The sequence below is a fragment of the Oncorhynchus mykiss genome, chromosome 5 (genome assembly GCF_013265735.2).
Source record: "Oncorhynchus mykiss isolate Arlee chromosome 5, USDA_OmykA_1.1, whole genome shotgun sequence".
NCBI lineage: Eukaryota > Metazoa > Chordata > Actinopteri > Salmoniformes > Salmonidae > Oncorhynchus > Oncorhynchus mykiss.
In genome coordinates this window covers 98,145,682-98,173,172 of record NC_048569.1, presented here as the reverse complement: position 1 = coordinate 98,173,172, position 27,491 = coordinate 98,145,682, and the positions used below count along the sequence as shown (strand labels likewise).

At 45.9% G+C, this 27,491-nt stretch overlaps 1 protein-coding gene across 9 annotated transcripts in view; it reads right to left on the bottom strand.

Moving 5' to 3' along the window:
* herc2 (HECT and RLD domain containing E3 ubiquitin protein ligase 2) overlaps positions 1-27,491 on the bottom strand; it is a 251,465-nt gene that overhangs the window by 75,717 nt on the left and 148,257 nt on the right. For all 9 annotated transcript variants that reach the window (XM_036978973.1, XM_036978974.1, XM_036978975.1 and 6 more), the window contains 10 exons: positions 25,200-25,291; positions 23,516-23,691; positions 15,882-15,993; positions 14,631-14,712; positions 9,831-10,065; positions 9,088-9,265; positions 5,614-5,695; positions 5,352-5,523; positions 2,839-2,983; positions 794-1,019 (listed from right to left, as the gene is read on the bottom strand). In XM_036978973.1, coding sequence (XP_036834868.1) covers positions 794-1,019; positions 2,839-2,983; positions 5,352-5,523; positions 5,614-5,695; positions 9,088-9,265; positions 9,831-10,065; positions 14,631-14,712; positions 15,882-15,993; positions 23,516-23,691; positions 25,200-25,291 — 1,500 coding nt within the window. The remainder of the gene's footprint in view (positions 1-793; positions 1,020-2,838; positions 2,984-5,351; positions 5,524-5,613; positions 5,696-9,087; positions 9,266-9,830; positions 10,066-14,630; positions 14,713-15,881; positions 15,994-23,515; positions 23,692-25,199; positions 25,292-27,491) is intronic.

Sequence of the window (27,491 nt, the reverse complement as noted above, 5' to 3'; positions counted from 1 at the left end):
CATTGGGGCGGCAGGGTAGCCTAGTGGTTAGAGCATTGGACTAGTAACCGCAAGGTTGCAAGTTCATATCCCCGAGCTGACAAGGTACAAATCTGTCGTTCTGCCCCTGAACAAGGCAGTTAACCCACTGTTCCCCGGTAGACCGTCATTGAAAATAAGAATATGTTCTTAACTGACCTGCCTGGTTAAATAAAGAATAAATACATGTTGATATGTTTGTGCTGAATTTAAAAATACATTATTTAATTGACACATCACCTACTACAGTAACCCTAACCCTAATTGACACATCACCTACTACATTCCACGTGTTTTTCATGCTATAAGTCTTCTTTAAAAGTATATTAAATTATACTGTTACCTAGGTATGCAGAGGGTTAGTGTTCGGGTTACTAGCTGTAGAGATGTTAGGTAACCTAGGTATGAGGAGGGTTAGGGTTACTAGCTGTAGAGAGGTTAGGTAACCTAGGTATGAGGAGGGTTAGGTAACCTAGGTATGAGGAGGGTTTGGGTTACTAGCTGTAGAGTGGTTAGGTAACCTAGGTATGAGGAGGGTTAGGGTTACTAGCTGTACAGGAGGTTAGGTAACCTAGGTATGAGGAGGGTTAGGGTTACTAGCTGTAGAGAGGTTAGGTAACCTAGGTATGAGGAGGGTTAGGGTTACTAGCTGTACAGGAGGTTAGGTAACCTAGGTATGAGGAGGGTTAGGGTTACTAGCTGTAGAGAGGTTAGGTAACCTAGGTATGAGGAGGGTTAGGGTTACTAGCTGTACAGGAGGTTAGGGTTAGGTTACCTAAGTATGATGCCCCTAGAGAGTCCCTGGCGGTCTGGAAGAGGACAGGCTCGTGGACAGAGGGGGTGGTGACATCTACGGTGGTCCAGGCGACGCTGTGGGAGGAGCCACAGGCAACACGGGTGATCTTCTGTCCCTCTAGACCCTGAACCAGGGTGGGCTTCCTGTTCACTGTGGTAGTCCCGTTACCCTGCTGGCCATGGTCGTTGTCCCCCCACGCAAACACCTGGTGGAACAGTACAGATACACTTACAGATACTAACACACCTCTGTCTCCCTCTCTCACATCTCTATGAATGTGAAACCGAACACTTAGCCCTTTATCCGCTTGCTGACGTGTTCAGAAGTTCACTCGAGTCTGCAAGTGTTTCGGTCAAAATTAACATTGAGACAATAAGACGTCCTAACTGCCTGCCACTTATCAATGTTCAAACATTCTAGATCCATTTCCGAGCATCGTCTCCCGCGACGTGTCTTGTAGCATGTAGGCAGACACCGCCGCGTACTGTGATAGAGGAACAAAACAACATGCCTACTCTACTGCACCAGATATGTACATGTATATTGGGGCTGTCCCCGACTGAGAGTTGTCTGTTCTTCCTCAATTCCTAAACGGGTATTTTTCCATATATAGACACACATTATATATTTAATAAAACAATTTGCACTGAGCTCGTCTGATGCTTTAAGTGGACAGTTTGATGAAATATTTAAGACAACTAATGACTCAAGAGGGAGCCAGAGATCAAGATAACCAGAAGAAACGTGTGGATTAATCCTCCTCCCGCAGATTCAGACGTTACGCTCGTGAAGTTGCCGGTAATAATCTCCACCAGGAGTCGGCAACCTGTTTCACGTGGAATGAAAGTTGATTGATAATTTCTACCGCTGTTATGATTTACATATGCACATTTTCGTGGAACAGCTTAATTTAATTTATAATAATTCTAATCGCATTCATCTCTCTACAACAAACTTGAAACCTTGTATCAACTATCAACCGGGTCCGCCCCCGAAGCTTGCGGTAGTAAACTTGAAACATTTTATCAACTATTCTGGGCCATCAGAGTTTCCCATGCCAGTGAGCTCAGGACAGACTCAGGAATGTGCATACCGAGTGCTCCAAGTGTTCTGTTTGAAATTCAGCCTCTCCTTCTAAGAACCCTAACTCAAAGACATTAAGGTCAGCTCTTTCTCTCCTTAAAACATCTCTCTCTCAATTCAATTCAAAGGGCTTTATTGGCATATGAAACATATGTTTACATTACCAAAGCAAGTAAAATGTATAATAAACTAAAGTAAAATAAACAATAAAAATTGAACAGTAAACATTACTCACAAAAGTCCCAAAATAATATTCCTAATGTCTATATTCAGTGTTGTAACAACGTGCAAATAGTTAGAGTACAAAAGGGAAAATAAATAAACATAAATATGGGTGGTACAGTGCATTCGGAAAGTATTCAGACCCCTTGACTTTCTCCACATTTTGTTACGTTACAGCCTTATTTTAAAATAGTTTAAATAGTTTTCCCCCCTCAATCTACACCCAATACCCCATAACGACAAAGCAAAAACAGTTTTTCAGACATGTTTGCCTGGTGTCTGATGTGGAGGAGGCCTAGCCTGGTGTCTGATGTGGAAGAGGCCTAGCCTGGTGTCTGATGTGGAGGAGGCCTAGCCTGGTGTCTGATGTGGAAGAGGCCTAGCCTGGTGTCTGATGTGGAGGAGGCCTAGCCTGGTGTCTGATGTGGAAGAGGCCTAGCCTGGTGTCTGACGTGGAAGAGGCCTAGCCTGGTGTCTGATGTGGAAGAGGCCTAGCCTGGTGTCTGACGTGGAAGAGGCCTAGCCTGGTGTCTGACGTGGAAGAGGCCTAGCCTGGTGTCTGATGTGGAAGAGGCCTAGCCTGGTGTCTGACGTGGAAGAGGCCTAGCCTGGTGTCTGATGTGGAAGAGGCCTAGCCTGGTGTCTGATGTGGAAGAGGCCTAGCCTGGTGTCTTGACAACTAGTCTGAACAGCTCGGAGGCGTGGAGGCCAGTACCCACCTGTCCGGTCTCGGTGACAGCCAGGCAGTGCAGCGCCCCCACGGCCACGTGGATGATCTTCTTCCCCCTCAGCCCCTCCACCATCTGAGGCTTACGCACATGGACGTCTGTCCCGTGGCCCAGACGGAAGTAGTCCCCTTTACCCCTGGTTGAGAAACAGACAGTTATTCACCTTTATCCCTGGGTAGAACATCACATAAACCAGGGCCCTACCGCGCTGCTTCTCTCTTCTACCTGATAATTCATTGCATCCACCTGGTGTCCACTGGCTTTGAGGTCCAGATTAAGAGTTTGAGGGACATAAACAGTTTGCAAAAATGAAGATTTGATTTTAAATGTAACCACCTTACCCTTGTTCAGGGGACTGCGCTGTTAATGTGCGAAAGCTACAGCACTTCGTAGTGGGGCTTGTGACAGCAGCCACACTGTAGATAATGTATGAATTCATTTGGATTTATAGTTGTTATTATTATTATTCTTTACAACGTTACTCCTCTTACACCATTTAAGATAAAAACACCCTTCGAACTTTGAAAGTGTGTAAATTACAACTTTTGGATATATTTTCTACTTTTTAAACGATTAAACTTTTTGTCCTCCATCCACTTTCATGGGATTTCCTCTGCATTCTAAAAGGTTCCAGAGTGACATCATCTCTCCCAACATTCTATTCACTGTAAACAAAGTCACTTTTAGAAACAAAGCAGCTACTTTGACCACTTTCCCAACAACTAAGACGAAGAGGTAGAGGTTATGACATCTTCCTATCCTTCTCTGCTATTCATCTCTGTAATCAGAACAGAATTATCTGGTACCGATCAAACGTTATTTTACTCTGAACAAAAAATATAAACACAACATGTAAAGTGTTGGTCCCAAGTTTTATGAGCAGAAATGTTACAAACGCACAAAAAACATATTTCTCTAAAATGTTGAGCACACATTTGTTTACATCCCTGTTAGTGAGCATTTCTCCTTTGCCAAGTTAATCCATCCACCTGATAGGTTTGGCATATCGAGAAGCTGATTAAACAGCATGATCATTACACAGATGCACCTTGTGCTGGGGACAATAAAAGGGGTCTAAAATGTGCAGTTTTGTCACACAACACAATGCCTCAGATGTCTCAAGTTTTGAGGGAAGGTGCAATTGTCATGCTGACTGCAGGAATGTCCATAAAAGCTGCTGCCAGAGAAATCCATGTTAATTTCTCTACCATAAGCCTAAAACGTTGTTTTTGAGAATGTAGCAGTACATCCAACCGGCCTCACAGCCTCAGAACATGTGTATGGCGTCGTGTGGGCGAGCGGTTTGTTAATGTCAACGTTGTGAACAGAGTGCCCCATGGTGGCAGTGGGGTTATGGCATGGGCAGGCATAAGCTGCAGACAATGAATACAATTGCATTTTATTGATGGCAATTTGAATGCACAAAGGCCCATTATTTTTAAGGCATCTGTGATCAACAGATACATATCTGTATTCCCAGTCATGTGAAATCCATAGATTAGGGTCTAATTTATTTATTTCAACCCAGTAACTCAATAAAATCTTTGAAATTGTTGCGTTCATATTCTTGTTCAGTATAGTAATATATAGTATAGGTGTGTGAACTGCTGACTGTCTTCCCTGTAGCCTAGTTGGTGTGTGAACTGCTGACTGTCTTCCCTGTAGCCTAGTTGGTGTGTGAACTGCTGACTGTCTTCCCTGTAGCCTAGTTGGTGTGTGAACTGCTGACTGTCTTCCCTGTAGCCTAGTTGGTGTGTGAACTGCTGACTGTCTTCCCTGTAGCCTAGTTGGTGTGTGAACTGCTGACTGTCTTCCCTGTAGCCTAGTTGGTGTGTGAACTGCTGACTGTCTTCCCTGTAGCCTAGTTGGTGTGTGAACTGCTGACTGTCTTCCCTGTAGCCTAGTTGGTGTGTGAACTGCTGACTGTCTTCCCTGTAGCCTAGTTGGTGTGTGAACTGCTGACTGTCTTCCCTGTAGCCTAGTTGGTGTGACTACAAATGACTGCTCATCATTTGCAAATAGTTGTTGACACGTCAACCAGGATCAACCAGGACCATGGACAGTAATTTTTTTAATTTAATTTTTTACATTTAACTAGGCAAGTCAGTTAAGAACAAATTCTTATTAACAATGACGGCCTACCCCGGCCAACGCTGGGCCAATTGTGCACCGCCCTATGGGAGTCCCAATTCACGGCCGGATGTGATGCAGCCTGGATACGAACCAGGGACGAACCAGTGACGCCTCTTGCACTGAGATGCAGTGCCTTAGACCGCTGCGCCACTCGGGAGCAATTTGTAGTATTAGAAGCTAGCAATAAGTTGCATAGCAAGCTTATTCACTGCTGATTCCAGAAATTCTCCAACTGGGATGTATGAAAAAGCAGGGATTTTTTACGTTTTCAGGATGTTTCGTAATCCTACTCAGCTGTCCACGACCATTTCGCTACACCAGCAATAAGGTCCTCAAAATATGTGTCTGTGACTAATAAAATTGGATCTTACCATGTCCAGACCACTCCAGACTTGGTGAGAGCCAGGGAGAACTGAGCCCCACACTCTATCTGACAGACTCCCTGCCCATTCAGCCTCTCAATGTTCTGAGGGATATTACAGCCCTCGCTGCCCCCCCGACCCAGCTTCCCAAAGTCCCCATCGCCCCAGGAGAACACCAGACCTGAGGAGGGAAGAAGAGAGCTCAGAGCACTGCAGTGTAACGACACATGGCTATCTATTCAACACAACACAAATACACACACGCAAGTACCTTCATCTGTCAGGGCTAGCGTTTGAGCATCTCTACTCCCACAAGCCACCTGGACCACACGATGACCCAGAAGCACCTTCACCTGTATCAAACACAGACAAATTAGATACACAACTTTAACAGTTCTATAGCCAATCTAAAACCACATGTACAGTATCAGGAGAGTCTCAGAAAACCACATTATGGTACATTATAGTATCAGAAAACAACATTTATTATAGTGTTCTGCCTGCGTCTATGGAACCCTGATCTGTTCACCGGACGTGCTACCTGTCCCAGACCTGCTGTTTTCAACTCTCTAGAGACAGGAGGAGTGGTAGAGATACTCTGAATGACCGGCTATGAAAAGCAAACTGACATTTACTCCTGAGGTGCTGACTTGCTGCACCCTCGACAACTACTGTGATTATTATTATTTGACCCTGCTGGTCATTTATGAACATTTGAACATCTTGGCCATGTTCTGTTATAATCTCCACCTGGCACAGCCAGAAGAGGACTGGCCACCCCTCCTCTCTAGGTTTCTTCCTAGGTTTTGGCCTTTCTAGGGAGTTTTTCCTAGCCACCGTGCTTCTACACCTGCATTGCTTGCTGTTTGGGGTTTTAGTCTGGGTTTCTGTACAGCACTTTGAGATATCAGCTGATGTAAGAAGGGCTATATAAATAAATGTGATTTGATTTATCAGAAGACTCTCAGAAAACTATATGTATAGTACATTATTATAGTATCAGGAGTCTCAAACTATATGTATTCTAGTAGCATATCCACAGAGAGGTAGTGCTACTACGTACCAGTTTGGGTCGTAGCTGCGTGGTGTGGTCTCTACTACGTACCAGTTGTAGCTGGGTGGTGTGGTCTCTACTACGTACCAGTTTGGGTCGTAGCTGCGTGGTGTTGTCTCTACTACGTACCAGTTTGGGTCGTAGCTGGGTGGTGTGGTCTCTACTACGTACCAGTTTGGGTCGTAGCTGCGTGGTGTGGTCTCTACTACGTACCAGTTTGGGTCGTAGCTGTGTGGTGTTGTCTCTACTACGTACCAGTTTGGGTCGTAGCTGTGTGGTGTGGTCTCTACTACGTACCAGTTTGGGTCGTAGCTGCGTGGTGTAGTCTCTACTACGTACCAGTTTGGGTCGTAGCTGCGTGGTGTGGTCTCTACTACGTACCAGTTTGGGTCGTAGCTGCGTGGTGTGGTCTCTACTACGTACCAGTTTGGGTCGTAGCTGTGTGGTGTGGTCTCTACTACGTACCAGTTTGGGTCGTAGCTGCGTGGTGTAATCTCTACTACGTACCAGTTTGGGTCGTAGCTGCGTGGTGTTGTCTCTACTACGTACCAGTTTGGGTCGTAGCTGCGTGGTGTAGTCTCTACTACGTACCAGTTTGGGTCGTAGCTGTGTGGTGTTGTCTCTACTACGTACTAGTTTGGGTCGTAGCTGCGTGGTGTAGTCTCTACTACGTACCAATTTGGGACGTAGCTGCGTGGTGTGGTCTCTACTACGTACCAGTTTGGGTCGTAGCTGCGTGGTGTGGTCTCTACTACGTACCAGTTTGGGTCGTAGCTGCGTGGTGTGGTCTCTACTACGTACCAGTTTGGGTCGTAGCTGTGTGGTGTTGTCTCTACTACGTACCAGTTTGGGTCGTAGCTGTGTGGTGTGGTCTCTACTACGTACCAGTTTGGGTCGTAGCTGCGTGGTGTAGTCTCTACTACGTACCAGTTTGGGTCGTAGCTGCGTGGTGTGGTCTCTACTACGTACCAGTTTGGGTCGTAGCTGCGTGGTGTGGTCTCTACTACGTACCAGTTTGGGTCGTAGCTGTGTGGTGTGGTCTCTACTACGTACCAGTTTGGGTCGTAGCTGCGTGGTGTAATCTCTACAACGTACCAGTTTGGGTCGTAGCTGCGTGGTGTTGTCTCTACTACGTACCAGTTTGGGTCGTAGCTGCGTGGTGTAGTCTCTACTACGTACCAGTTTGGGTCGTAGCTGCGTGGTGTTGTCTCTACTACGTACCAGTTTGGGTCGTAGCTGCGTGGTGTAGTCTCTACTACGTACCAGTTTGGGTCGTAGCTGCGTGGTGTAATCTCTACAACGTACCTGTTTGGGTCGTAGCTGCGTGGTGTTGTCTCTACTACGTACCAGTTTGGGTCGTAGCTGCGTAGTGTAGTCTCTACTACGTACCAGTTTGGGTCGTAGCTGTGTGGTGTTGTCTCTACTACGTACCAGTTTGGGTCGTAGCTGCGTGGTGTAGTCTCTACTACGTACCAGTTTGGGACGTAGCTGCGTGGTGTGGTCTCTACTACGTACCAGTTTGGGTCGTAGCTGCGTGGTGTGGTCTCTACTACGTACCAGTTTGGGTCGTAGCTGCGTGGTGTAGTCTCTACTACGTACCAGTTTGGGTCGTAGCTGCGTGGTGTGGTCTCTACTACGTACCAGTTTGGGTCGTAGCTGCGTGGTGTAGTCTCTACTACGTACCAGTTTGGGACGTAGCTGCGTGGTGTGGTCTCTACTACGTACCAGTTTGGGTCGTAGCTGCGTGGTGTAGTCTCTACTACGTACCAGTTTGGGACGTAGCTGCGTGGTGTGGTCTCTACTACGTACCAGTTTGGGTCGTAGCTGCGTGGTGTAGTCTCTACTACGTACCAGTTTGGGACGTAGCTGTGTGGTGTGGTCTCTACTACGTACCAGTTTGGGTCGTAGCTGTGTGGTGTTGTCTCTACTACGTACCAGTTTGGGTCGTAGCTGCGTGGTGTGGTCTCTACTACGTACCAGTTTGGGTCGTAGCTGCGTGGTGTTGTCTCTACTACGTACCAGTTTGGGTCGTAGCTGTGTGGTGTGGTCTCTACTACGTACCAGTTTGGGTCGTAGCTGCGTGGTGTAGTCTCTACTACGTACCAGTTTGGGACGTAGCTGCGTGGTGTGGTCTCTACTACGTACCAGTTTGGGTCGTAGCTGCGTGGTGTGGTCTCTACTACGTACCAGTTTGGGTCGTAGCTGCGTGGTGTAGTCTCTACTACGTACCAGTTTGGGACGTAGCTGCGTGGTGTGGTCTCTACTACGTACCAGTTTGGGTCGTAGCTGCGTGGTGTAGTCTCTACTACGTACCAGTTTGGGACGTAGCTGCGTGATGTGGTCTCTACTACGTACCAGTTTGGGTCGTAGCTGCGTGGTGTAGTCTCTACTACGTACCAGTTTGGGACGTAGCTGTGTGGTGTGGTCTCTACTACGTACCAGTTTGGGTCGTAGCTGTGTGGTGTTGTCTCTACTACGTACCAGTTTGGGTCGTAGCTGCGTGGTGTGGTCTCTACTACGTACCAGTTTGGGTCGTAGCTGCGTGGTGTAGTCTCTACTACGTACCAGTTTGGGTCGTAGCTGCGTGGTGTAGTCTCTACTACGTACCAGTTTGGGTCGTAGCTGCGTGGTGTAGTCTCTACTACGTACCAGTTTGGGTCGTAGCTGCGTGGTGTGGTCTCTACTACGTACCAGTTTGGGTCGTAGCTGCGTGGTGTTGTCTCCGTGTCCCAGTCGTCCGTACTCCCCCAGGCCCCAGCTGTACAGTTCTCCACTGGAGGTGATGGCAGCACTGTGGGACGAGCCGCAGGCGATGTCCCGGATCCTCTTGGTCTTCAGGGCCTCGATGAGGCGCGGCTTGTCACAGTTCCTTCAGGGAGGAAGAGATGCATTTAAAAAGAGATTGGTATCGATGTCCTGCGTTTTTCTATATACTCTACATCTTCTGAATAAAGGACATTAGTGCCTCAAAACCATAAGTTAATAAAAATCAACATTCAGTTGATGTGAACAGTGTAGTGAACACAGTAGAATGAAAATCTTAGTGTACACAGTAGAATGAAAGTCTCAGTATTCACAGTAGAATGAAAGTCTTAGTGAACACAGTAGAATGAAAGTCTTAGTGTACACAGTAGAATGAAAGTCTCAGTATTCACAGTAGAATGAAAGTCTTAGTGTACACAGTAGAATGAAAGTCTTAGTGTACACAGTAGAATGAAAGTCTCAGTATTCACAGTAGAATGAAAGTCTTAGTGTACACAGTAGAATGAAAGTCTTAGTGTACACAGTAGAATGAAAGTCTTAGTGTACACAGTAGAATGAAAGTCTCAGTGTAGTGTAGGGTGTGATGATTAGAGGACTGTGGGCCCTGGTCAAAAGTAGTGCACTATGTAGGGAATATGGTGCAATTTGGGACGCATCATATATAAACTTACATCCTGCTGAAGTGTCCCAGTTTCCCGTCGTCTCCCTCTCCCCAGGAGAACACCTTCCCATCTACGGTGAGGGCCATGGCGTGGCGTCCCCCAGAATGCACCGCAACTTTCTTCACTACGTAGTTACTGAGAGCAGTGATCTGGCGGGGGATAGGGATGGTACCGCTGGACAGACCCAGGCCCAGACGCCCGTTAGTGGCCTCCCCACACGAATAAACCTTCCCCTCAGCCGTCACTGAAACAACACAGGTAGGTCAGTTACACACACACACACACACCTTCCCCTCGGCCGTCACTGGAACATTACAGGTAACACACACACACACACACACCTTCCCCTCGTCAGTCACTGAAACAACACAGGTAGGTCAGTTACACACACACACACACACCTTCCCCTCGGCCGTCACTGGAACATTACAGGTAACACACACACACACACACACCTTCCCCTCGTCAGTCACTGAAACAACACAGGTAGGTCAGTTACACACACACACACACACACACACACACACACACAAATCAAATCAAATCAAATTTTATTTGTCACATACACATGGTTAGCAGATGTTAATGCGAGTGTAGCGAAATGCTTGTGCTTCTAGTTCCGACAATGCAGTAATAACCAACAAGTAATCTAACTAACAATTCCAAAACTACTGTCTTGTACACAGTGTAAGGGGATAAAGAATATGTACATAAGGATATATGAATGAGTGATGGTACAGAGCAGCATAGGCAAGATACAGTAGATGGTATCGAGTACAGTATGTACAAATGAGATGAGTATGTAAACAAAGTGGCATAGTTAAAGTGGCTAGTGATACACGTATTACATAAGGATACAGTCGATGATATAGAGTACAGTATATACGTATGCATATGAGATGAATAATGTAGGGTAAGTAACATTATATAAGGTAGCATTGTTTAAAGTGGCTAGTGATATATTTACATAATTTCCCATCAATTCCCATTATTAAAGTGGCTGGAGTTGAGTCAGTGTCAGTGTGTTGGCAGCAGCCACTCAATGTTAGTGGTGGCTGTTTAACAGTCTGATGGCCTTGAGATAGAAGCTGTTTTTCAGTCTCTCGGTCCCAGCTTTGATGCACCTGTACTGACCTCGCCTTCTGGATGATAGCGGGGTGAACAGGCAGTGGCTCGGGTGGTTGATGTCCTTGATGATCTTTATGGCCTTCCTGTGACATCGGGTGGTGTAGGTGTCCTGGAGGGCAGGTAGTTTGCCCCCGGTGATGCGTTGTGCAGACCTCACCACCCTCTGGAGAGCCTTACGGTTGAGGGCGGAGCAGTTGCCGTACCAGGCGGTGATACAGCCCGCCAGGATGCTCTCGATTGTGCATCTGTAGAAGTTTGTGAGTGCTTTTGGTGACAAGCCAAATTTCTTCAGCCTCCTGAGGTTGAAGAGGCGCTGCTGCGCCTTCTTCACAATGCTGTCTGTGTGAGTGGACCAATTCAGTTTGTCTGTGATGTGTATGCCGAGGAACTTAAAACTTGCTACCCTCTCCACTACTGTTCCATCGATGTGGATAGGGGGGTGTTCCCTCTGCTGTTTCCTGAAGTCCACAATCATCTCCTTAGTTTTGTTGACGTTGAGTGTGAGGTTATTTTCCTGACACCACACTCCGAGGGCCCTCACCTCCTCCCTGTAGGCCGTCTCGTCGTTGTTGGTAATCAAGCCTACCACTGTTGTGTCGTCCGCAAACTTGATGATTGAGTTGGAGGCGTGCGTGGCCACGCAGTCGTGGGTGAACAGGGAGTACAGGAGAGGGCTCAGAACGCACCCTTGTGGGGCCCCAGTGTTGAGGATCAGCGGGGAGGAGATGTTGTTGCCTACCCTCACCACCTGGGGGCGGCCCGTCAGGAAGTCCAGTACCCAGTTGCACAGGGCGGGGTCGAGACCCAGGGTCTCGAGCTTGATGACGAGCTTGGAGGGTACTATGGTGTTGAATGCCGAGCTGTAGTCAATGAACAGCATTCTCACATAGGTATTCCTCTTGTCCAGATGGGTTAGGGCGGTGTGCAGTGTGGTTGAGATTGCATCGTCTGTGGACCTATTTGGGCGGTAAGCAAATTGGAGTGGGTCTAGGGTGTCAGGTAGGGTGGAGGTGATATGGTCCTTGACTAGTCTCTCAAAGCACTTCATGATGACGGAAGTGAGTGCTACGGGGCGGTAGTCGTTTAGCTCAGTTACCTTAGCTTTCTTGGGAACAGGAACAATGGTGGCCCTCTTGAAGCATGTGGGAACAGCAGACTGGTATAGGGATTGATTGAATATGTCCGTAAACACACCGGCCAGCTGGTCTGCGCATGCTCTGAGGGCGCGGCTGGGGATGCCGTCTGGGCCTGCAGCCTTGCGAGGGTTAACACGTTTAAATGTCTTACTCACCTCGGCTGCAGTGAAGGAGAGACCGCATGTTTTCGTTGCCGGCCGTGTCAGTGGCACTGTATTGTCCTCAAAGCGGGCAAAAAAGTTGTTTAGTCTGCCTGGGAGCAGGACATCCTGGTCCGTGACTGGGCTGGATTTCTTCCTGTAGTCCGTGATTGACTGTAGACCCTGCCACATGCCTCTTGTGTCTGAGCCGTTGAATTGAGATTCTACTTTGTCTCTGTACTGACGCTTAGCTTGTTTGATAGCCTTGCGGAGGGAATAGCTGCACTGTTTGTATTCGGTCATGTTACCAGACACCTTCCCCTGATTAAAAGCAGTGGTTCGCGCTTTCAGTTTCACGCGAATGCTGCCATCAATCCACGGTTTCTGGTTAGGGAATGTTTTAATCGTTGCTATGGGAACGACATCTTCAACGCACGTTCTAATGAACTCACACACCGAATCAGCGTATTCGTCAATGTTGTTGTCTGACGCAATACGAAACATGTCCCAGTCCACGTGGTGGAAGCAGTCTTGGAGTGTGGAGTCAGCTTGGTCGGACCAGCGTTGGACAGACCTCAGCGTGGGAGCCTCTTGTTTTAGTTTCTGTCTGTAGGCAGGGATCAACAAAATGGAGTCGTGGTCAGCTTTTCCGAAAGGGGGGCGGGGCAGGGCCTTATATGCGTCGCGGAAGTTAGAGTAACAATGATCCAAGGTCTTTCCACCCCTGGTTGCGCAATCGATATGCTGATAAAATTTAGGGAGTCTTGTTTTCAGATTAGCCTTGTTAAAATCCCCAGCTACAATGAATGCAGCCTCCGGATGAATGGTTTCCAGTTTGCAAAGAGTTAAATAAAGTTCATTCAGAGCCATCGATGTGTCTGCTTGGGGGGGGATGTATACGGCTGTGATTATAATCGAAGAGAATTCTCTTGGTAGATAATGCGGTCTACATTTGATTGTGAGGAATTCTAAATCAGGTGAACAGAAGGATTTGAGTTCCTGTATGTTTCTTTCATCACACCATGTCACGTTAGTCATAAGGCATACGCCGCCGCCCCTCTTCTTACCAGAAAGTTGTTTGTTTCTGTCTGCGCGATGTGTGGAGAAACCCGTTGGCTGCACCGCTTCGGATAGAGTCACTCCAGTGAGCCACGTTTCCGTGAAGCAAAGAACGTTACAGTCTCTGATGTCCCTCTGGAATGCTACCCTTGCTCGGATTTCATCAACCTTGTTGTCAAGAGACTGGACATTGGCAAGAAGAATGCTAGGGAGTGGTGCACGGTGTGCCCGTCTCCGGAGTCTGACCAGAAGACCGCCTCGTTTCCCTCTCTTTCGGAGTCGTTTTTTTGGGTCGCTGCATGGGATCCACTCCGTTGTCCTGTTTGTAAGGCAGAACACAGGATCCGCGTCGCGAAAAACATATTCTTGGTCGTACTGATGGTGAGTTGATGCTGATCTTATATTCAGTAGTTCTTCTCGACTGTATGTAATGAAACCTAAGATGAGCTGGGGTACTAATGTAAGAAATAACACGTAAAAAAACAAAAAACTGCATAGTTTCCTAGGAACGCGAAGCGAGGCGGCCATCTCTGTCGGCGCCGGAAGTAATTCAGGCACACCCCTTCCCCTCGTCAGTCACTGGAACATTACAGGTAACACACACACACACACCTTCCCCTCGTCAGTCACTGAAACAACACAGGTAGGTCAGTTACACACACACACACACGCACACACACACACACACACACACACACACACACACACACACACACACACACACACACACGTAGTTTCTGAAGGAACACCTTTCTCAACAGAAACATAGACAACGCTAACAGCTGGCATTGCCCTCTCATACAGCAGGCGTTGCCCTCTCATACAGCAGGCGTTGCCCTCTCATACAGCAGGCGTTGCCCTCTCATACAGCAGGCGTTGCCCTCTCATACAGCAGGCGTTGCCCTCTCATACAGCAGGCGTTGCCCTCTCATACAGCAGGCGTTGCCCTCTCATACAGCAGGCGTTGCCCTCTCATACAGCAGGCGTTGCCCTCTCATACAGCAGGCGTTGCCCTCTCATACAGCAGGCATTGCCCTCTCATACAGCAGGCATTGCCCTCTCATACAGCTGCCCTCTCATACAGCAGGCATTGCCCTCTCATACAGCTGCCCTCTCATACAGCAGGCATTGTCCTCTCATACAGCAGGCATTGCCCTCTCATACAGCAGGCATTGCCCTCTCATACAGCAGGCATTGCCCTCTCATACAGCAGGCATTGCCCTCTCATACAGCAGGCATTGCCCTCTCATACAGCAGGCATTGCCCTCTCATACAGCAGGCATTGCCCTCTCATACAGCAGGCATTGCCCTCTCATGTCTAACAACTTGTCTGCGTCTTTACTGACCGGCAAACAGACTCTTGGAGCCGCCGGCCACCTGCACCACGTTGAGGGCTGAGAGGGTTTCAGAGAAGGACGGGACCTTGATCTGAGTAGGAAGAGCACCGACATGCAGAGGATCAGACTAAAGAATTAGACAGCTGTTAACATTCAACTGCAGCATTTCCCATCTATTTTATGGATGTTTTGTAAAAACAAGCAACACAGTTGGGACAATGGATGGAGATACTCCAAACTTTAAGAATGTTTTAAATCCATCCGATATTGACTGAATAACAGCACCTTTTTACTGGCACGGACAAATCATTCTGGGATTTTGGTGGGAATTCTGTTATTCAATTTATTGTAAAATGTCACTTTTTATTTTCTTAGAATGCACTCATATATACATTTTCTAATGGTATCAGGTATTTGTTTATATATTTTGTGTTAAAGTAGATAAAATGAGATGTGCTTCATTTGCACAAATACACTGGTTTTATTTGCATATAAACTTGAACAAAAATATAAAACGCGACATGTGAAGTGTTGGATTATTTCTGTCTGTAATAAAGCCCTTTTGTGGGGGAAAAAAATCATTCTGATTGGCTGAGCTGAGCCTGGCTCCCCAGTGGGTGGGCCTGTGCCCTCCCAGGCCCACGCGTGACTACGCCCCTGCCCAGTCACGTGAAATCCATTGGGTGGGCCTGTGCCCTCCCAGGCCCACCCGTGACTACGCCCCTAACCAGTCACGTGAAATCCATTGGGTGGGCCTGTGCCCTCCCAGGCCCACCCGTGACTACGCCCCTAACCAGTCACGTGAAATCCATTGGGTGGGCCTGTGCCCTCCCAGGCCCACCCATGACTACGCCCCTAACCAGTCACGTGAAATCCATAAATTAGGGCCTAATTCGTTTATTTAAATTGACAGATTTCCTTCTAATGAACTGTAAATCTTTGAAATTGTTGCATTTATATTTTAGTTCATTACATAAAACATTAACATAAATGGATGGGACAGGTGTGTTTGACAGGTTATTACAAACATTTTCGTGGTCGTAACATTAACAGGACCAAAGCACAAGCAAGAGTAGGAAAGAGTCACGAGATTGAAATGAAAGCAATCCATCCAGTGAGATTTACTGTCAGTAACAAGTGGATTTTTGCACCCCTCAAACACACAGGAAATAGATGTCTGGAAAAGAGAGATCCTCAGATTTGGCAGGGCATGCGCCTTAAAGTTGAACTTTAGCCTAATCAAAGCAGACCAGGCAGTACCTTGGACCCCTTCAGTCCTCCCAGCTGGTCTTTGTCATTGAGTCCCCAGACAAACACCTTGGTCCGGATGGTGGCAGTCGACTCCAGACCGGACAACTTCTTACGGGCCAAACTAGCAGAACAGAAAGAGAGGAATCAGATCTGTAAAAAGAACCCAGCGGGGATTTAAAGATCTGAACATGGACAAAATTATCTCTACTGACTCAGAGGCCAAAGATGCTCTGAAGGAATCATCAGAGCATGAATAAAATAGAGCTGAAATACCAGCCAACTGTATTGGTGTAGATAAGGGTTTTTAGTAATAATAAACAGGGAAAGGCCCAGCATGAATATAGAGGTAATAAACAGGGAAAAGGCCCAGCATGAATATAGAGGTAATAAACAGGGGAAAGGCCCAGCATGAATATAGAGGTAATAAACAGGGAAAAGGCCCAGCATGAATATAGAGGTAATAAACAGGGAAAAGGTCCAGCATGAATATAGAGGTAATAAACAGGGAAAAGGTCCAGCATGAATATAGAGGTAATAAACAGGGAAAAGGCCCAGCATGAATATAGAGGTAATAAACAGGGGAAAGGCCCAGCATGAATATAGAGGTAATAAACAGGGAAAAGGCCCAGCATGAATATAGAGGTAATAAACAGGGGAAAGGCCCAGCATGAATATAGAGGTAATAAACAGGGAAAAGGCCCAGCATGAATATAGAGGTAATAAACAGGGAAAAGGCCCAGCATGAATATAGAGGTAATAAACAGGGAAAAGGCCCAGCATGAATATAGAGATAATAAACAGGGAAAAGGTCCAGCATGAATATAGAGGTAATAAACAGGGAAAGGCCCAGCATGAATATAGAGGTAATAAACAGGGAAAAGGCCCAGCATGAATATAGAGGTAATAAACAGGGGAAAGGCCCAGCATGAATATAGAGGTAATAAACAGGGAAAAGGCCCAGCATGAATATAGAGGTAATAAACAGGGAAAAGGCCCAGCATGAATATAGAGGTAATAAACAGGGAAAAGGTCCAGCATGAATATAGAGGTAATAAACAGGGAAAAGGCCCAGCATGAATATAGAGGTAATAAACAGGGGAAAGGCCCAGCATGAATATAGAGGTAATAAACAGGGAAAAGGCCCAGCATGAATATAGAGGTAATAAACAGGGGAAAGGCCCAGCATGAATATAGAGGTAATAAACAGGGAAAAGGCCCAGCATGAATATAGAGGTAATAAACAGGGAAAAGGCCCAGCATGAATATAGAGGTAATAAACAGGGAAAAGGCCCAGCATGAATATAGAGGTAATAAACAAGGGAAAGGCCCAGCATGAATATAGAGGTAATAAACAGGGAAAAGGCCCAGCATGAATATAGAGATAATAAACAGGGAAAAGGTCCAGCATGAATATAGAGGTAATAAACAGGGAAAGGCCCAGCATGAATATAGAGGTAATAAACAGGGAAAAGGTCCAGCATGAATATAGAGGTAATAAACAGGGGAAAGGCCCAGCATGAATATAGAGGTAATAAACAGGGGAAAGGCCCAGCATGAATATAGAGGTAATAAACAGGGAAAAGGCCCAGCATGAATATAGAGGTAATAAACAGGGGAAAGGCCCAGCATGAATATAGAGGTAATAAACAGGGAAAAGGTCCAGCATGAATATAGAGGTAATAAACAGGGAAAAGGCCCAGCATGAATATAGAGGTAATAAACAGGGGAAAGGCCCAGCATGAATATAGAGGTAATAAACAGGGAAAAGGTCCAGCATGAATATAGAGGTAATAAACAGGGAAAAGGCCCAGCATGAATATAGAGGTAATAAACAGGGAAAAGGCCCAGCATGAATATAGAGGTAATAAACAGGGAAAGGCCCAGCATGAATATAGAGATAATAAACAGGGAAAAGGCCCAGCATGAATATAGAGGTAATAAACAGGGAAAAGGCCCAGCATGAATATAGAGGTAATAAACAGGGGAAAGGCCCAGCATGAATATAGAGGTAATAAACAGGGGAAAGGCCCAGCATGAATATAGAGGTAATAAACAGGGAAAAGGCCCAGCATGAATATAGAGGTAATAAACAGGGAAAGGCCCAGCATGAATATAGAGGTAATAAACAGGGAAAAGGCCCAGCATGAATATAGAGGTAATAAACAGGGAAAAGGCCCAGCATGAATATAGAGGTAATAAACAGGGAAAAGGCCCAGCATGAATATAGAGGTAATAAACAGGGAAAAGGCCCAGCATGAATATAGAGGTAATAAACAGGGGAAAGGCCCAGCATGAATATAGAGGTAATAAACAGGGAAAAGGCCCAGCATGAATATAGAGGTAATAAACAGGGGAAAGGCCCAGCATGAATATAGAGGTAATAAACAGGGAAAAGGCCCAGCATGAATATAGAGGTAATAAACAGGGGAAAGGCCCAGCATGAATATAGAGGTAATAAACAGGGAAAAGGCCCAGCATGAATATAGAGGTAATAAACAGGGAAAAGGCCCAGCATGAATATAGAGGTAATAAACAGGGAAAAGGCCCAGCATGAATATAGAGGTAATAAACAGGGAAAAGGCCCAGCATGAATATAGAGGTAATAAACAGGGAAAAGGCCCAGCATGAATATAGAGGTAATAAACAGGGAAAAGGCCCAGCATGAATATAGAGGTAATAAACAGGGAAAAGGCCCAGCATGAATATAGAGGTAATAAACAGGGAAAAGGCCCAGCATGAATATAGAGGTAATAAACAGGGGAAAGGCCCAGCATGAATATAGAGGTAATAAACAGGGAAAAGGCCCAGCATGAATATAGAGGTAATAAACAGGGGAAAGGCCCAGCATGAATATAGAGGTAATAAACAGGGAAAAGGCCCAGCATGAATATAGAGGTAATAAACAGGGAAAAGGCCCAGCATGAATATAGAGGTAATAAACAGGGAAAAGGCCCAGCATGAATATAGAGGTAATAAACAGGGGAAAGGCCCAGCATGAATATAGAGGTAATAAACAGGGAAAAGGTCCAGCATGAATATAGAGGTAATAAACAGGGAAAAGGCCCAGCATGAATATAGAGGTAATAAACAGGGAAAGGCCCAGCATGAATATAGAGGTAATAAACAGGGAAAAGGCCCAGCATGAATATAGAGGTAATACACAGGGAAAAGGTCCAGCATGAATATAGAGGTAATAAACAGGGAAAAGGCCCAGCATGAATATAGAGATAATAAACAGGGAAAAGGTCCAGCATGAATATAGAGGTAATAAACAGGGGAAAGGCCCAGCATGAATATAGAGGTAATAAACAGGGAAAAGGCCCAGCATGAATATAGAGGTAATAAACAGGGAAAAGGCCCAGCATGAATATAGAGGTAATAAACAGGGAAAGGCCCAGCATGAATATAGAGATAATAAACAGGGAAAAGGCCCAGCATGAATATAGAGGTAATAAACAGGGAAAAGGCCCAGCATGAATATAGAGGTAATAAACAGGGGAAAGGCCCAGCATGAATATAGAGGTAATAAACAGGGGAAAGGCCCAGCATGAATATAGAGGTAATAAACAGGGAAAAGGCCCAGCATGAATATAGAGGTAATAAACAGGGAAAGGCCCAGCATGAATATAGAGGTAATAAACAGGGAAAAGGCCCAGCATGAATATAGAGGTAATAAACAGGGAAAAGGCCCAGCATGAATATAGAGGTAATAAACAGGGGAAAGGCCCAGCATGAATATAGAGGTAATAAACAGGGAAAAGGCCCAGCATGAATATAGAGGTAATAAACAGGGGAAAGGCCCAGCATGAATATAGAGGTAATAAACAGGGAAAAGGCCCAGCATGAATATAGAGGTAATAAACAGGGAAAAGGCCCAGCATGAATAGAGAGGTAATAAACAGGGAAAAGGTCCAGCATGAATATAGAGGTAATAAACAGGGAAAAGGCCCAGCATGAATATAGAGGTAATAAACAGGGAAAAGGCCCAGCATGAATATAGAGGTAATAAACAGGGAAAAGGCCCAGCATGAATATAGAGGTAATAAACAGGGAAAAGGCCCAGCATGAATATAGAGGTAATAAACAGGGAAAAGGCCCAGCATGAATATAGAGGTAATAAACAGGGAAAAGGCCCAGCATGAATATAGAGGTAATAAACAGGGAAAAGGCCCAGCATGAATATAGAGGTAATAAACAGGGAAAAGGTCCAGCATGAATATAGAGGTAATAAACAGGGAAAAGGTCCAGCATGAATATAGAGGTAATAAACAGGGAAAGGCCCAGCATGAATATAGAGGTAATAAACAGGGAAAAGGCCCAGCATGAATATAGAGGTAATAAACAGGGGAAAGGCCCAGCATGAATATAGAGGTAATAAACAGGGAAAAGGCCCAGCATGAATATAGAGGTAATAAACAGGGGAAAGGCCCAGCATGAATATAGAGGTAATAAACAGGGGAAAGGCCCAGGTCCAGCATGAATATAGAGGTAATAAACAGGGAAAAGGCCCAGCATGAATATAGAGGTAATAAACAGGGAAAAGGTCCAGCATGAATAGAGAGGTAATAAACAGGGAAAAGGCCCAGCATGAATATAGAGGTAATAAACAGGGAAAAGGCCCAGCATGAATATAGAGGTAATAAACAGGGAAAAGGCCCAGCATGAATATAGAGGTAATAAACAGGGAAAAGGCCCAGCATGAATATAGAGGTAATAAACAGGGGAAAGGCCCAGCATGAATATAGAGGTAATAAACAGGGGAAAGGCCCAGCATGAATATAGAGGTAATAAACAGGGAAAAGGTCCAGCATGAGGTAATAAACAGGGGAAAGGCCCAGCATGAACATAGAGGTAATAAACAGGGAAAAGGTCCAGCATGAATATAGAGGTAATAAACAGGGAAAAGGCCCAGCATGAACATAGAGGTAATAAACAGGGAAAGGCCCAGCATGAATAGAGAGGTAATAAACAGGGAAAAGGCCCAGCATGAATATAGAGGTAATAAACAGGGAAAAGGTCCAGCATGAATATAGAGGTAATAAACAGGGGAAAGGCCCAGCATGAATATAGAGGTAATAAACAGGGGAAAGGCCCAGCATGAATATAGAGGTAATAAACAGGGGAAAGGCCCAGCATGAGGTCATAAACAGGGAAAAGGCCCAGCATGAATATAGAGGTAATAAACAGGGAAAGGCCCAGCATGAATATAGAGGTAATAAACAGGGAAAAGGCCCAGCATGAATATAGAGGTAATAAACAGGGAAAAGGCCCAGCATGAATATAGAGGTAATAAACAGGGAAAAGGCCCAGCATGAATATAGAGGTAATAAACAGGGAAAAGGCCCAGCATGAGGTAATAAACAGGGAAAGGTCAGGCCCAGCATGAATCGAGGGGAACCTTTGATTAGGACTGTGACAGTCATTCATTTTTTGATGACAGTAATTGGCCAGCCAAATGACCGTAATAACCGTTTGAAATGCACAACAATTATAATACATTGATCCAAGTTGAGTCGAATCAACAAATCACAAAACATATTGATAGCTACACTTCCCGGCTCTGCTCCTCACAATGGCCGGCAGTCCACCCATTATAACATCATTGACTTGAATGGGGAACACCCATTATGACATCATTGACTTGAATGGGGAACACCCATTATGACATCCTTGACTTGAATGGGGAACACCCATTATGACATCATTGACTTGAATGGGGAACACCCATTATGACATCATTGAATTGAATGGGGACGCCGGTTGTACTAATTCTATTTCTATGGCAGCACTTGAAGTGGAGGAGCGGAGGAGAGGAAAACATTTGCATGGGATGTTTTTCAGCGGCAGGACTGGGAGACTAGTCAGGATCGAGGCAAAGATGAACGAAGCAAAGTACAGAGATCCTTGATGAAAACCTGCTCCAGAGCACTCAGGACCTCAGACTGAGGCGAAGGTTCACCTTTACAACGACCCTAAGCACACACCCAATTTTTTAAAATTATAAATTAGCAAATTATTTTTTTTTTAACTGCTTTTGCTTTGTCATTATGGGTTAGTGTGTGTAGAATGATAAGGTAATAAAACAATGTAATCCATTTTAGAATAAGGCTGTAACGTAACGAAATGTGTAAAAGTCAAAGTGTCTGAAATACTTTTCCGAAGGCTCTGTAAGGCATATCTGATGCGTGGCGTTTCCACAATCCCACAGCGAGGGAGTGTTGTTTTTTTAATCGCCAGTTCATAGACCTTCTCACCTATAGACTACTTTTCCCTAGACAATAGATTTCTGCCCCTCATCACAGAGTTACCAAGCTATAGTCATTCCGGATCATTCCTCCCCTCTTACTATGAAACTACTTCTACCAAATACACAGCCTAATTATCCCCCTTGGTGGCTTAACTCACTAGTGCGATCAGAAGAAAACCTTGTTGCTTTCATATCATCTGAAATTGAGCTGTTTCTCGAGGTAAAGCAAACCCCTGGAATGTCTCAGTATGGGAATCACTGAAGGCTTATTTAAAAAAGGGGCCAAATTATTTAGTACAGCCCAAAATTAAGGAAGTGCAATGTTCAATGCAGAGGGGCACTTACAAATCCATTCTGGGATTTGGATATAGCGTATTCAAAATCAAATCTAATTTATTTATATAGCCCTTCGTACATCAGCTGATATCTCAATGCAGGTGTAGAAGCACGGTGGCTAGGAAAAACTCCCTAGAAAGGCCAAAACCTAGGAAGAAACCTAGAGAGGAACCAGGCTGTGTGGGGTATTCTGGGATTTGGATATAGCGTATTCACACTCTTCATCCCCAGATTTACTACAACAACGTTTCACTCTTCAGATGGTGTTTGATCTTTAAACTCGACAAGCTGAAAATCGAATGAGTAAATCTCGATACCAAAATTAGGAACATCCGAGAAAATGCTAGCACATTAGCTGCGCCAGAGAACTGCAAATCAAACCATACCTGAGATAACTGACGAGCTGGGTAACAAATGTATTGATCATTTAGAGGTCAATTCATGCTTTCATAACTTTTACTCACAAATATACACTTCAGAATCAGCTGGTAGTGCCACCTTACTCCACACCTCTGAGAACTTAGATGTTCCTACAGTTGAACCTGAGAACTTAGATGTTCCTACAGTTGAACCTGAGAACTTAGATGTTCCTACAGTTGAACCTGAGGACTTAGATGTTCCTACAGTTGAACCTGAGGACTTAGATGTTCCTACAGTTGAACCTGAGGACTTAGATGTTCCTACAGTTTAACCTGAGGACTTAGATGTTCCTACAGTTGAACCTGAGAACTTAGATGTTCCTACAGTTGAACCTGAGAAGTTAGATGTTCCTACAGTTGAACCTGAGAAGTTAGATGTTCCTACAGTTGAACCTGAGACAGCTGCTGAACTAGACAAACAGCTCTCTGTAGAAGAGATTGTGTTGGCAATTAAATCTATGCAGTAAATCCCCTGGAGCCAATGGATTTCGGAGCGAATTGCGTATGTTCTAGGGCGTATGTTCTAGGGCTTATGTTCTAGGGCTTATGTTCTAGGGCTTATGGTCTACGGCGTATGGGGTCAGGGTCTAGGGGTTGATTTAGGATTGTGGCACTACTTTAAAAACAGAATCATTCCTCACCTCCCAGTAGGCGTCTTCTCATCATCCTCTTCCTCGTTGTCTGAAGCCAGGAACGGCACGGTGGCCAGGTCCTCATCCTCTGCTCTGATCCGTCCCACGATACCCAGGCCGTGGATCTTACAGTCGATGCCAGAGCTGCGGCACTGCTTGATGGCGATCTCTATGTACCTGTGGTACTGGAAGAGAACACACTGGTGAGTACCGGTGGACACAGGTTACAGCGGTTACTGGTACTGAGGAATTACAACAGATTTCCTCTTGTGAAGCTGGAGCGTTCGATTTACAATTACATTGTTTCCAAACAGTGGACTAAAACAGGCCTATATGTGGGGTTCTGATGAGGTAGAACTAATTTAGAAGTTCTATTCTTTAAGAATCAATGGCCCGTAAATTAAGTACATCAGTCCGTTCACGAAAATGGTTGTCTCCTACATGACAGTGAGTCACGTGTCTTGCTATATAAAGCAGGCAGACAGGCATCAAGACATTCAGTTACTGTTCAAATGAACATTAGAATGGACAAAACCAGTGACCTAGGAGACTGAGCGTGGCTTGATCCTCGGTGCCAGGCGTGTGGAGAGAAACACACGGCTTCAGGATGGATCCTTGGTGCCAGGCGTGTGGTGAGGAACACACGGCTTCAGGCTGGATCCTCGGTGCCAGGCGTGTGGTCAGAAACACACGACTTCAGGATGGATCCTCGGTGCCAGGCGTGTGGTGAGGAACACACGACTTCAGGATGGATCCTCGGTGCCAGGCGTGTGGTGAGGAACACACGGCTTCAGGATGGATCCTCGGTGCCAGGCGTGTGGTGAGGAACACACGGCTTCACGATGGATCCTCGGTGCCAGGCGTGTGGTGAGGAACACACGGCTTCAGGATGGATCCTCGGTGCCAGGCGTGTGGTGAGGAACACACGGCTTCAGGCTGGATCCTCGGTGCCAGGCGTGTGGTGAGGAACACACGGCTTCAGGCTGGATCCTCGGTGCCAGGCGTGTGGTCAGAAACACACGGCTTCAGGATGGATCCTCGGTGCCAGGCGTGTGGTGAGGAACACACGGCTTCAGGCTGGATCCTCGGTGCCAGGCGTGGTGAGGAACACACGGCTTCAGGATGGATCCTCGGTGCCAGGCGTGTGGTGAGGAACACACGGCTTCAGGCTGGATCCTCGGTGCCAGGCGTGTGGTGAGGAACACACGGCTTCAGGATGGATCCTCGGTGCCAGGCGTGGTGAGGAACACACGGCTTCAGGCTGGATCCTCGGTGCCAGGCGTGTGGTGAGGAACACACGACTTCAGGATGGATCCTCGGTGCCAGGCGTGGTGAGGAACACACGGCTTCAGGCTGGATCCTCGGTGCCAGGCGTGTGGTGAGGAACACACGGCTTCAGGATGGATCCTCGGTGCCAGGCGTGGTGAGGAACACACGGCTTCAGGATGGATCCTCGGTGCCAGGCGTGGTGAGGAACACACGGCTTCAGGATGGATCCTCGGTGCCAGGCGTGTGGTGAGGAACACACGGCTTCAGGATGGATCCTCGGTGCCAGGCGTGGTGAGGAACACACGGCTTCAGGATGGATCTTAGTGGTGTGCGGGTTCCAGTATCTCAGAAACGGCTGCCCTCCTGGGGTTCACACATTACAATGTCTAGGGTTTTTGATATTAATGTATAATGTTTAAGTTACCTCATTGCAGTCGTTGAGCAGAGGAACAGTGGTGTCTGTGGGGTTGATGTTAATAGTCTTCAGCTCTACCAGGTTGTTCAGGGAACTGCCACCTAGACAGGGAAAACAGCAGCATGAGACTACTGCTCTGGTACAAACCAAGTCATTTAAATACTAGCATTATACTGCTCTGGTACAAACCAAGTCATTTAAATACTAGCATAATACTGCTCTGGTACAAACCAAGTCATTTAAATACTAGCATAATACTGCTCCAGTACAAACCAAGTCATTTAAATACTAGCATAATACTGCTCTGATACAAACCAAGTCATTTAAATACTAGCATAATACTGCTCCGGTACAAACCAAGTCATTTAAATACTAGCATAATACTGCTCTGGTACAAACCAAGTCATTTAAATACTAGCATAATACTGCTCTGGTACAAACCAAGTCATTTAAATACTAGCATAATACTGCTCTGATACAAAACAAGTCATTTAAATACTAGCATAATACTGCTCTGGTACAAACCAAGTCATTTAAATACTAGCATAATACTGCTCTGATACAAAACAAGTCATTTAAATACTAGCATAATACTGCTCTGGTACAAACCAAGTCATTTAAATACTAGCATAATACTGCTCTGGTACAAACCAAGTCATTTAAATACTAGCATAATACTGCTCCGGTACAAACCAAGTCATTTAAATACTAGCATAATACTGCTCTGATACAAAACAAGTCATTTAAATACTAGCATAATACTGCTCTGGTACAAACCAAGTCATTTAAATACTAGCATAATACTGCTCTGGTACAAACCAAGTCATTTAAATACTAGCATACTACTGCTCTGGTACAAACCAAGTCTTTAAATACTAACATAAAACTGCTCTGGTACAAACCAAGTCTTTAAATACTAACATAATACTGCTCTGGTACAAACCAAGTCTTTAAATACTATGAAGGGAATACAGTAACACTTGGAACAGGGCCTGTGAGATCTGTGTCTCTGTGTCGACCACCAGGCCTGTGAGGTCTGTGTCTCTGTGTCGACCACCAGGCCTGTGAGGTCTGTGTCTCTGTGTCGACCACCAGGCCTGTGAGGTCTGTGTCTCTGTGTCGACCACCAGGCCTGTGAGGTCTGTGTCTCTGTGTCGACCACCAGGCCTGTGAGGTCTGTGTCTCTGTGTCGACCACCAGGCCTGTGAGGTCTGTGTCTCTGTGTCGACCACCAGGCCTGTGAGGTCTGTGTCTCTGTGTCGACCACCAGGCCTGTGAGGTCTGTGTCTCTGTGTCGACCACCAGGCCTGTGAGGTCTGTCTCTCAGACGACCACCAGGCCTGTGAGGTCTGTCTCTGTGTCGACCACCAGGCATGTGAGGTCTGTGTCTCAGACGACCACCAAGCCTGTGAGGTCTGTCTCTGTGTCGACCACCAGGCCTCTGACAGATTCTCCTCTCAAAGACTCTGTGTCTGTGTGCTGTGTGATAAATAAGATACATAACTATCTATCACAGTGCCATCCGTTTTGTCACCAAAGCCCCATATACTACCCACCACTGCGACCTGTACGCTCTCGTTGGCTGGCCCTCGCTTTATACTCGTCACCAAACCCACTGGCTCCAGGTCATCTACAAGTCTTTGCTAGGTAAAGCCCCGCCTTATCTCAGCTCACTGGTCACCATAGCAGCACGCGCTCCAGCAGGTATATCTCACTGGTCATCCCCAAAGCCAACACCCCCTTTGGCTGTCTTTCCTTCCAGTTCTCTGCTGCCAATGACTGGAACGAACTGCAAAAATCACTGGAGCTGGAGACTCTAGCTTTAAGCACTAGCTGTCAGAGCAGCTCACAGATCACTGCACCTGTACATAGCCCATCTGTAAACAGCCCATCCTACTACCTCATCCCCATACTGTATTTATCTTGCTCCTTTGCACCCCAGTATCTCTACTTGCACACTCATCTTCTGCACATTTATCACTCCACCATGGCCTATTTATTGCCTAACCTCCCTTACCTCATTTGCAGACTTTTTTCTATTGTGTTATTGACTGTATGTTTGTTTATTCCATGTGTAACTGTGTTGTTTGTGTCACACTGCTTTGCTTTATCTTGGCCCGGTCGCAGTTTTAAATGAGAAGTTGTTCTCAACTAGCCTCCCTGGTTAAAAAAAGGTGTTCTCAACTAGCCTATCCGGTTAAATAAAGGTGTTCTCAACTAGCCTACCTGGTTAAATAAAGGTGTTCTCAACTAGCCTACCTGGTTAAATAAAGGTGTTCTCAACTGGCCTACCTGGTTAAA